Here is a 12,088-nt window from a genome sequence, read left to right on the forward strand (position 1 = left end):
ATTTAGTTGATTTGGGCTTTGCTTTTTATTTTCCTCTGGAAGAAGTTGAGAAAAACAAAATACATTTAGAAGCATTGTCATCTGAATATGCTAATATGCTAAATATTTACAGGAAAAATTAAAAAATGAACAGCTGTTTTCTCCACCAAACTGTAATAAAGCAGATCAACATATTCTTCAGGTTTTTAGGATATGACAAATTGGCAAAAGAAATAGATGGTGGAAAATTTTAGCCCTACTTTTTTCTTCTCACTCAGAAACCCATCTATTATCTACATTACAGTAGGTGAAAAGCTCTGCTTGACTATTGAATTACTGGGTATTGAGGTAAAAACTCAACTGAAAACCAACTAAGCAGGTTTTTGGTGTTTCCCAAGTGGACTTCTTAAGTATTAATTAATAAATTGATTTCATTTTTCCCACTTTAATTTACGTAGAATTTATTGAGCTGAAGTCTATTCAAGCCTATGAAAATATTCTGTATTCAGTGGACAGTTAGAAACCTCTTAACCAATGTAGACTGACAAATTTTGTCAGTCTACAGTAGGAAGCATGAAAAATGAAATGATTTTAAAGTTCTGGAACTTAAAAAGTACAGTTAGATTTTGCGATTATGAAAAAAATATTCAACTAAATTTGCACAACTACAAATAGATGGAATTTAAATATGTCTACTTTCACAACTGAAGTATAATACTAGGAAAAAAAAAGACATTCTAAATACAAGCAAAACCAATTTATTTAAATGGCATCTACGATATAATCTCACTGATGTAAGCAAATTACAAGTGAGAAATGATAGAGCTATATGCTGACTACCTTAAACGTGCTTGAGTGTGTACATATGTGGTGGTTTCACCTTGATGGACAGCTAAATTCCACCACATTGTTTTCTCACCATCCTCTACACAAAAGAACAGGGAGGAGGAAGTGGGAATAAAATGAGAAAGGGATCAAGGATTGAGATAAAAACAGGGAAATCCAATTACCATCACAGGCAAAATGGACTAGAGAAGGGAGAAACTAATGCGAACTAAAAACACATTCCCTCCATCTGTGCACTCCTTCCCACTGAACTGTGCATGGGAACAGGGGATGGGGGCTGTGGTCAGTCTCCAACACCTTGTCTCTGCTGGTCCTTCATCGTTACTCCCTTCCACTGCTCCAGCATGGGGACCCTCTCATCAGATGCCATCCTTCCCAAATGGATCATAAATGGGCTTTCCATAGGCTGCAGCCCTTCAAGAACTGCACCATGGATGGGGTCTGAATCCATGCATCTTCACAGGATATTTATAACTCTTAGAAATACAGGTTCACTTGAGGTTCTTTATACCTGCTGTACAAGCCTATGACATGCATATGACAAAGTTCCTAAACCCAGCAATTTTAAACATTTTTATGGGCATGAATATACCCACTGAGATTTTTATGTGAAAGTCAATCAGAGCATATTTTATATTTAAGTAAAAATGTTTAATTAACATTTTATAAAGATCATGGGATAATTTGAGTTGGAAGGGAGCTCAGGAGATCCCCAGTCTAACCTGCTGCTCAATGCCAGGTAAGATTAGAGGTCAGACTCTACAGGACCTTGTCATATTAGAGAGCTTTATACAATCTGGACAAAACCATCATGGATGGAGACTGCACAGCCTCTCTGCCTTCCTGTTGGAAAGTTTCTCCTTACATACAAGTTCTTTCTTGTTTCAGCTCATATCCATCATTTCCCATCATTCTCCACTATAAAGTGTTTCATTGGATCTCCTGCACAATTGGTAGGTGACCCATAAGCCACCTCTCCTCCAGGTGGAACAAGTCTCAGTCCCACATTTTGTCATCCCAGTGCAGCTTTTCCAGTCTTGACCATCCTGGTGGCCTCCACAGAACTGAATGCCTTTCTTGCATGGTAGGAGCCCAAAACCAAATACAGTGTTCTGAATGTAGTCTATTAGAGCATCACTCTTTACCTGTACATAAAGCAAAGGACTTGTACAGTATCTGGAACAAACTATCAAGCATTTCAAAAGATTTAAAAGCGTTGCTTTAATGTCAAAAACCAAACAAATAACACTCCACCTTGCCCCTCCCCATGAATGGACACACATGAATCAGGAACATTACTGAGCTAACTGTTATCATCTTCAAGTGATACTATCACAAGGCTCCACTTATGAATACAGAGCTAATGATTCTCATTATAGGATCTTAGAATCACTTAGGTGATAAGTAGTGATAAGTGGATAATCTGGTGATAAGCCCTATTCTTGAAAGGCTTTATGTCCCCAAAACCCAACAAGAGAGATGTAAACATTTTGGGGGTGTGAGAGAAAGGAGACACTTGAACATTCTGTATATTTATATAGATATATAGGGAAGGTGACATTTCAGCAGACAATTAACACCTTAATATGTTTGGGATTCACAAATTACACATATATTTAATTAATTAGGTGGCTTAATTCCTACAGTTTGATCCTGCTGATACAGCAAGATCTAATTCATACTGACAGCACTGATACCAGAGCTAGGCACTTTCACTTAAAACTTGACCAATGAGGGCATCTCTGCTGTTCACAGAAAACCTGGGGTTGTAGATTTATGCATTCTGTGCACAGAGGCTAAGCAACCATATCTGTCCCAAACCAGGCTAGATGGGTTGGGAATTCAGGCTAATGCCATGTCGTTGTTTAGAAAAGACTGCAAGAATTGGCAGTGCCAGAAATAAAATCAAAGGTGACTTTGTAGCCCAGAAAGACTTGAGAGGAAGAAAGTTCAATTTTAGCTAGGTAACCAGGTTTATCTGTTTCATTTGCTAGCTTCTTAGTGCAAAGTGTTCATGTAATTCTATCATATTCTTGCTTCTCGCTCTGCTCTGTAGCTTCTGAATTTGTAATTGCAAACTATCACATCATACAGGATAAGGAAAGTTCAGAAGCCAGAGTTTCCTCATCATGTTGAGCATCAGACACACTATCAACTGCCACTCTACTTCACCTTCTTGCTATGATTTAAATGAAGAGAAACAGTCCTTTTGGTGAAGAGGAATAGCTTAGCTTGTAAATGCAAAGGGTTGCAAAAGGCGAACATCAAATTCCTGTATATAGTTATTGTCTAGAAAAGTTAATTCAGTATTTCATAATGGATGTTACTTGAACACTTCAAAATTCAGAATATCACAAATCATGGAATCATCTATTCGTTAAGGTTGGAAAACACCTCTAAGATCATCAAGTCCACTGTCAACTCATTACCACCATGCCCACTAAACAATCCTTTGAATGCTTGGCCTCATTAGGATGATATCAGTGTTTTTTTCTCCCAGTTTCACCCAACTGAGCCATTTACTTGTTATTGGGCTGTTGGAAAAGCAGACTTAGAAGATTCTAAAAATGTTTCTAAAATGCTTCTAAAATGAATAAATGTTTCTAAAAGATTATGGTCACCCTTGATTTTTAATTTGTCCATTCTGTTTTTTAAGCACTTGATGGTTCTTTCTTTTAAAGTTGTGACACAAACTGGCAAAAAAGATTTTTCTTACAGAATTCAAAGACTCAAAAAACCAATCAACCAACCAACCAAACAAAAACAAGCATCCAAGAAACCATCTAATGAAAGAGATCAGTCAGTAATAACTGAGAAATGAGAACTTGGGGAAGCAATGGATGTACTGAAGTAGGAAATTGGAATGTTTTCTGAGCTTAACATCTGGTCAGATACTCACTTTCTAATAAGCATTAGATAAATTTGTCTCCTTGCAGACCAGAATCATCTGCCAATGGTACTTGATGTGGGTTCCTTTGATGCTTGATACGTAACTACTCATGTAGGCCATTCCTACAGCAATGGTGCTGCTTTTGTCCGGCGTTTAATTGTGATTCTACTGTTTTTTCCCGTCTTAACTTAATCTTGTGCTGGTGTTATGAATTAATAAGCTCCAGAACTACGTAAATATAGAACCATGAAATAGCCAGATCACAGAACAGACATCTAATTGGATTAGCAATTCAGAAATAAGTATATCTGATTTTGAAACACTATGTAAGATAAAGTAATCAGGCACATTTCTGGTACCCAAATGGATTATTTTTGTGTGTGTGTTGCTTTTTTATTACATAGCTTTAATTATGCGTAGCCCTCTAGGACTAAAATTGTCATAAATATTTGCATCGATAAATAATTAAAACTAACACAAATGTGAGTCAAATTGTCTTTAGGGAAAGCTCAAGTTCCAGAAGTGTCAGTAGTGGTCACATCAAGAACATAACTAGACATTTCTAATGAAATCCACCGTCCAGTTGCATGATGAATGAATGCTATGAGGGCTCTGCTGTCCTAGAAAGAAGCAGCATAAATTTACTTTAAGCAATTTAATTCTGATCATAACTATAATCTTTTATATACGTTGCTGGTTTTGAATTACTAATGATGTGATATAAAATTGATGTATATCAATATTTCCTTGCGTCTTAAGCACAGGGAAATGATTTCCAGTCAGTATTGCCATAATATCTCCAGAAGGAATGAAATACAACCATTCTCTCTACCTACATACTCAATATGTGCATACCAGTACACACACACATGCATAAACCCAAAAAATCAACACAATATTAAAAAAAACAAGCATAATCATATTTTGATTGTCTATTAAATTTGGAGCAAATTCAAACTTAAGAAACTCTGATTTCAGATTACCTTGGATACTCTGTTTGCAACCTCTCTGCCTACTGTCAGCCCCTGAACAAAGGTCCGTGCAGCAATGAATGCTCTAGTCACTTGAACCTTCAGCTTCCTGGGTACATCTCCAAATGGTTTCAGCTGGTCTGTGTACTTGCTTACACACTCCAAGTAGTCCTCAGTGAAATGATACTGGGGGTTTATGAGCTGGAACATCCTCTCCAGCAGCCGAGCCCAGAAATCATTCAGCATTTCCTCCAAGTTCACATTGCCTCCCGTGTAATAACGCTTCAGTTCTGTGAAGAGATCCTGGAACACCTCTGAGTTCTGCATATACAGTGTGCCGTATGTCCGTACAAACATATCATTTAAGGACCTTTCTGCATTCTCAAGAAGTTCTCGGAAAAATTCTGCAAAGTAAACAAGGAGACATTAACAAGGAGATATTAGTAAAGCATAAATGGTTTCTTGATTGCATTCCTGTGTTAACATTAGTAAGGTTTGTCCTAATATGTTGTCACTACACTTTGCTATTCAAATTAATCTATTTAGATAAGAAATAGCTTTTTTTTTTTTTTTTTGTAGAGGCAAAGAAAAACAAAGTATATCCCGGATTTCCCAAGAAGGTAAAAAGATGTAGCACCGTAACACTGAACACCAAAAATACTCTTAAATAATTTCAATGAGTGTACCTCCATTTCCGCTCCACTTATGATTTAATGCAGATATCCCAAACTCTTGCAAAATCTTTCACAGCCAGTATACTGAATCTGATATGCTAAACGTCAAGTCATTAATATGATGACAGAACTGAAATTGTAAAAATTTTAAAATAACTAGACAATGATAGGTTCTATTAAGGTGTAGTTGTGACAGTATAGAGGAATGCTATAGAAATAAAGCAGAAAATTAATTCACAAATATTCTTGAATGCTGGAAATGAGCAGAATATCCATTAAAAGTATTATTTGGTTAGGAAATACTAAGAAAATGTTAGCATTTTCAATAATCTACTACTCTATTGAAGTACTTTACTAGAACCTTCTACCATCTGTGTCAGACTACTAATTTCAATTCGTGTTAGTTGTACTGGAGTAGCAGACTTTATGTTTTTAAATGCATTTCATACTTTACTACTTCTGTGCATCTTCTCTACTCAGGCCTGTACCATTACCTATTTCTAAGTTTTGATTTCTGGAATTTATTATTACTGGGAAATGAGCCAATCACAGTACCAATCACAGTAGAGATCCCTGAAATAGCTCTTTGTACATTGGAAATGTGCAATCATCTCTTTCGCTTCTATCCTTTATCTGCTGTATGTCACTTAAGTTTTTTCCCAAGGAATTCACTGAGATTATAGTCATTTTTTAAATGTATCTGACAAAAGCAAACACTGCTGCTTTTGTTTTATAGAGGATCCCATATTCCTACAGAATCAATTTGTCACCCTTCTTAAATCTCCTTTGGAAAAGGGGGTCAGTGATTGCTGTTGTCTGTAAATGGGGCATTGCAGACAGCATGGAAGAGATGGCAACAGCCTTGGCAAAACATGTATATTTGCTGCTATGAAATGATTCACACATATGCAGGAGTAATCACACAGCCAGCTCTAGGATGCCAGACTCTAAATGCGCGGTGGTTGTCCATAGACACATCTGTGTGTGCTCTCTGCAGGGACACGCTGGCTTCTTATAGTTTTGGCTAATGATATGATGTGAATACCCTTTTGATAAATAACCCTGCTGTGGCTACAGAGACTCATGAAAATGCAGAATCATTTCAGTGCTAAAGACACAATGACAATTAAGAGCACCAAAGAAAAATTATGCACTAAATATGAGGATGTACAACGGAGATCACTTGAAAATTGACTTTTCCAAACACAGTGGCTGCACAGATACTGTGAGAAAGGAGCAACTCCCTTTTGGCAGAAACAGTGCAGAGTTGCAGTCTTTGATCTCCTAGATAACTGCAAAAGAGTTACCATGAAAAATGCATACATGGAACACTGAAAACATACTCACTACATCAAAGCACTCATTAAAGGGAAAATACATTCTAAGAAGTGTATCAATGTCTAAGCTGTCATCAAAATCGTAGCTTTTTAGATGGCATAAATTCTGTCTGGAAAAGAATATGCTTTCACCAAAAAGTTTATGAAGGGAAACAAACAAACAAACAAAATCCCCCAAAAAACCCCAAACCTTGTTCTTCTCTGTTGCTATAGAGTAACTTGAGGTCCACAATATACACTTCAGAGGTATTCTCTGTTGTTTTTCCAAATTACCCACTAATTCTGACAAATCAGTTTTAGAGAATAACAAAAACAAAACAAAATTGTTTTTCACCTCCCACCCTGACATATTGATATCCTTGATGTCTGAATCACTGACTACTATTTTACACAGCCAGCATTTCTTCTTCTAAGAAATAATGAATGCTGTCTGTATTGCTGAATACATCTAACTCTCTGCTCATATGTTCTGGAAGACAAAAAGATGGCTGAGAATTTGGGGCTCAAATTAAAGTCTATTTTAAGACTCAAGCCAAGATTTTAGACCACAATTGAATGGCAATTGTGAAAGGCAATCACAAAAGCAGTGAATCTAGACCCCTCAAATTCTCTCCCATTACAATGTGTATATCACAAGAATTTAAGGAATTTAAAGGAATTTAAAGGAATTTAAATGTTGGCTCCTCCAATCCATAGCTATGCTGAGAATTGCACCACTCATCTGGAAAGATTGTGTTAAGTCTGTCACAGTGAAGCATAAGAGTTTCAGTTGCTCACAGCTTCTCTGGTCAGAGATTGTTTGCCTTTTATTTCTTTGCACAGGCATATCATATGGCAATCTCACAGTCAGTTTCTTAGAAATTAACAAGAGCTTTTAAGGAGGGTTGGACTCTTATTCCTTACTTCTACAACATTATCAGTAAATGTACAGTCTTATATCGCATGCTAGTCTAAATGTGACACCAGACTTATACATTCTATGGGAAAGGTGATGTACTCTCTGAATAGCAATGTGTTTATTTAATTTTAAATCTTCTCATAGGTCTCTATGCCACTAAAAAGTTAGGCCTTTTGTCTTCCATATGCCTCGATACAAAAGAGTTTAAGTGTTATCTTCATCAGTACCTCTATACAGGATTAGGAAAATAATGCACTACCACTAGCAAAATTGGACACTTCATTCCGTTTGAGAGAGAAGTCCTGTTGTATTGATTAGAAAACATCTTAATCTATTCCTGTCCAGCAAAATGAATACTGTTGTGAAGGATCTCTTTCTCAGCCAGGAAATCTTCCATACATTAAGAAAGTAGAGTGCTTTGTGTTGCTCTTGTACAGTTACTCTGTCCTGACATAACTGGCACTTGTCCAGCTACATCCAGAGAAACTGTACTTGCTTCTACACTGGCTGATTTTTTTCCACGGTGTTCATAGTAATTTAAAGATTCTATGTTCATTGCAAAGATGATATTTCATCAACTTGCAGCTACCTTTTGAAAAATAATATTTCAGCTCAAAGTAAAAGAACAAAAACGAGACAGACATTAATCACATTGCTTAATGTGCTTCTGGAAGGCACTCAAGTACTAGTGTTGGAGAGGAGAATCTATATAAGACAGAGCTGCACAGAGTTTGAACATATATATCCTTTAAACTTTTTTTGCTGCCAAAACTGGTTGTCATGAGCAGTGTTAATGCTGGAAATAATTTTTTGTAATTTTAAATGGAAATGCTTTTATATGATAGAATATGTCCTGGGTGTGTGTTATGTTACAAACTCATTTTTATACAGCTTCCATTTATTAGACAGATGTTCATCAGGCAGACAGTTCAGGTCCACTATTGAAGAAATTCAGAAGTATAATGTCAAAGGCGTATTGAGCTACAATGCAAAGAACTGAAAAGAAAAAACAAACAATGTGATTTGAAACCATTACATTCACTACATGGACTTAAATGATGGGTTTGTGATCAATAGAAAACACTTCAACTATTTTTAAAAATTAGCTGTACATTTTAGAAGGAAAATTGATAACAACAGTCTCTGCAAATAAAGTTTATTCTTATTAAACCTCTAGTCTATGATAAGACAACTCAGTGAAAGGACATGATGCATTAGTTAGTGTCCCCTACTGGATAGTATGTAATGTGCTTATTAAAAGTCGGGTCTTAGTTCTCATACTGCACTGTCAGCTGAAAGCTGACTTTCTCACTCTAATTAGAATTTAATTCAACCTGTGAGCTAGTTGTCACCACATCAGCAGATCAAGATTGGTGATAATATTGCAGCATGGCATAGTGCAATAACTCCCTTCAAAATAATATAATCACAACCATCTAGAGACAATAATTGGCTAAATAAAGTTGTATTGTGCATCAGCTGATATTCTATGTCAATTCCCAGACTGATAAGTTCCCTTCATTTTGTTTCCATATGTAGGATAAGCAAAAACAATGTCTGGAGAACAACTTGCAAAGCTAGAAATAATTTGCTGCTTGAGTCTTGAAAACAAAGATACATGTACAAGAATTAAAACTAAAATACTAAAAGGCAATTTTGTTTATTCATGATGTATTCTGTGCATTTTTTGTATTTTGCAGATCTTTAGATTTGAATGTTATACTATGGTGCACTTGGTGTGCTGGATATCCAGTATCGCTGCTACCTGAGAAAACACAATTGCAGAGAAGTCTACAGAGATTCTTGCCAGATGCGTGTGTGATTTTTCATCAGCCTTTACAGAAAACATTGTCCAGGGTGGCATAGTGATGTTGCTCCTCATTGACACTAACACCACCACATACAAATAATTTCCCATTGTAGCTTTTTTCTGCTTGTGGGTGTTGATTTTTAAGTTGCTCATAAATTCTAGTAATCAACCATTTACTGTGAAGATGTCTATGCCCTACAGCATATGGAATTCAGGTACCTAAATTCATTTGATCCCTTTTAACAGACCTAGTGATATGGCTGATGATAAGAGGTGTTTTAGAATTCACATAAGCTGACTGTCATTTGGGATAAAAAGGGATCTTTACATACTTACATTGATGACATACATCAATGACGATCACATTCTTTTCTTCAATGCTCTATGTCTTTCTTTGTTCATGAAGAAAAGACTTGTTCTAATGAACATAGTACCTTTCTACAGGATGCTTTAAAAGGTGTTTTCTTAATTCTCCCCTCCCCCCCCCCCCAAAAAAAAAGATATTCCACGATGATACTAAGTAGTGAAAGTCGTGATTTATCTCATTGAAACTCTATTGAAATTAATCTGAACTAGTTCTGTTCTGTTTTGTTTTTTCATCTTCTTACTATTTATTTTAGGTTTCCAGAGACATTTTTCCAAACAATAACTAAACTTTCAAGACATAAAAGAACCCAATTTTACTTTGTGATTGAGAAAAAATTGCTGTAAGAATACTTACACCAGATTATTTTCCCTCTCTATTTTTGACACTGCATTTGTATTTATATTCAAGACCAAACAAATTGTATGCATGAAACTATCAGAGTATTGGTATTACATTTCAGTAAGTTTGAATAACTGATTTTAAAATTCCCTTATAGCTTTGACCTTTAGAATACTCACTGCTCACAACTGGGAAACAAATTTCACCTCCCATTAGGAACAACAAATTTTGCAGTGTTATGAGATCTGTTGAAAGTTTTTTTCCTCTTTTTATGTCCTCATAACTCATTCTGAATATATAAACATCACATTTAAGGATAAGAAAGACAGGTCAGATAATTAAATGTGTTCTGTACTTGCAAATTTCAGAATAGGTGATTTACATCCTCCACCTGTACCCTGGATAAAACCATCTATGGGTGAAATGACTTAGCTGATAATGGATATTGATAGCTCTTCTAGAGTGTCTTATAGCTATAAATATCGTAAGATTAAGAAATCTTTTGGACACTATTAATATTTTTAGGAGTCAGTGTAATCTCAAAGGTTGTGAGTGAAGGTGAAGGTCACTCTCCTCTATTTAATACTTTCACTTCTCAGACTACTGTGAAACTTTATAATGGAAGATGATTCACAGCAGTCTTTTTCCTTACCTCCTTACCACAGTCTATGACTTCTTCCTCACTATGTTTCCTAGGCCATGCCCACTCTGTAAGCTTGAGATAGGCTGTTACAAGGAAAAAAGGAGAACCAGAGAAAAGGGAGACTGAAGGCTTCATGTTCACCCACCCCCCACTCTGCAGCATGGAGACAAAGAAAATAGCACTGCCATGTGCTTAGATGATGGGCAGGAGGGTGGGGAGGAAACAAACTTCTATCCTGGGCTAGGTTGGACAGGTTAGGTCAAACAAGTGAGAAAAATGCTATTCAAAAATCAACCACCATTAGCAGAATGTGAATCCAATCTAACAAATATTTGAAAGCATTATTTAACATCAGTGTACAAAGAAGTTTTTGCACAAATGAACATTAATATGCAGTTAGAGGAGCTATCATCTATTCAAGGCTGATTACATGCATTGATGTTAGCCTATAACACCTTATTGTACCACACTGAAGTCAATGTGAATATTATTACAACTTCAGTAGGTGCAGGTGCAGCCTTTAAATGCTAAACTTACTATTTCTTCTCCACAAGAGTTCATTTATTAACATTTCAGCATGTCTAAAATGAAACTTGATCCTGCCATTGAGTCTTCATAGATAATCCTGCAATAAGGTGAAACATACAACTTTCGCTTGAAAATTATGAAATTAGATATTAAAACATAGTTTTTGAAATCTTTACTAGAATCTCAATTCATATTCTTTTGCATCTGGTAATTTATGTTGATGTATCCTCCATAATAATTACAAAAGCTGAAATTCCTAAGAACTCCTCAAAACATTTCTTGAGCTTATGGTGATAAACAAGAAAGAAAATACTAAAAATAAAAAGGAAACAATGTGATAGCTTTTCAAGTCATTCATACATACGCTAAGGTTCATAGATATTCTGAAGGTTCAACTTTCATTATCAAGTGAGAAAAGCCCAAGTGAAGTACTCATAAAATGCAAGCAAAATGTTACACGGCATCGTAAGGCCAACTTCTAGGATATTTATGACTGGGCACTTAAACACTTGCAACAGTAATACTGTTAAGAATATCTATGAGCAAAGAGAGACATAGCATTTCATGGATATCTGTGAATTTGGGAATGATGAATTTTATAACATATGTTCAGATAAATGCATAATGCTTCATTAAAAATTCATGAGTCAGCACAGTTTCTTCTGAAAAACATTTAATGCTTTCATGAAAATGATATTAACAATATATAAACTATAGGACTCGGTGAAATGATGGTTTTAAAATACAGAACCTATTTTTGTTTTTCTCTATTCAACTCTAGGGGCTATATTCAGTTCAATAGTTAG

At 35.7% G+C, this 12,088-nt stretch overlaps 1 protein-coding gene across 1 annotated transcript in view; it reads right to left on the reverse strand.

Annotated features, from left to right (window-relative positions):
• Positions 1-12,088, reverse strand: part of GPC6 (glypican 6) — a 732,688-nt gene that overhangs the window by 324,811 nt on the left and 395,789 nt on the right. The window contains exon 3 of the mRNA XM_085215637.1: positions 4,699-5,090. Coding sequence (XP_085071763.1) covers positions 4,699-5,090 — 392 coding nt within the window. The remainder of the gene's footprint in view (positions 1-4,698; positions 5,091-12,088) is intronic.

Source organism: Meleagris gallopavo, chromosome 1 (assembly GCF_905368555.1).
Source record: "Meleagris gallopavo chromosome 1, MGAL_WU_HG_1.1, whole genome shotgun sequence".
In the NCBI taxonomy this organism is placed as follows: domain Eukaryota; kingdom Metazoa; phylum Chordata; class Aves; order Galliformes; family Phasianidae; genus Meleagris; species Meleagris gallopavo.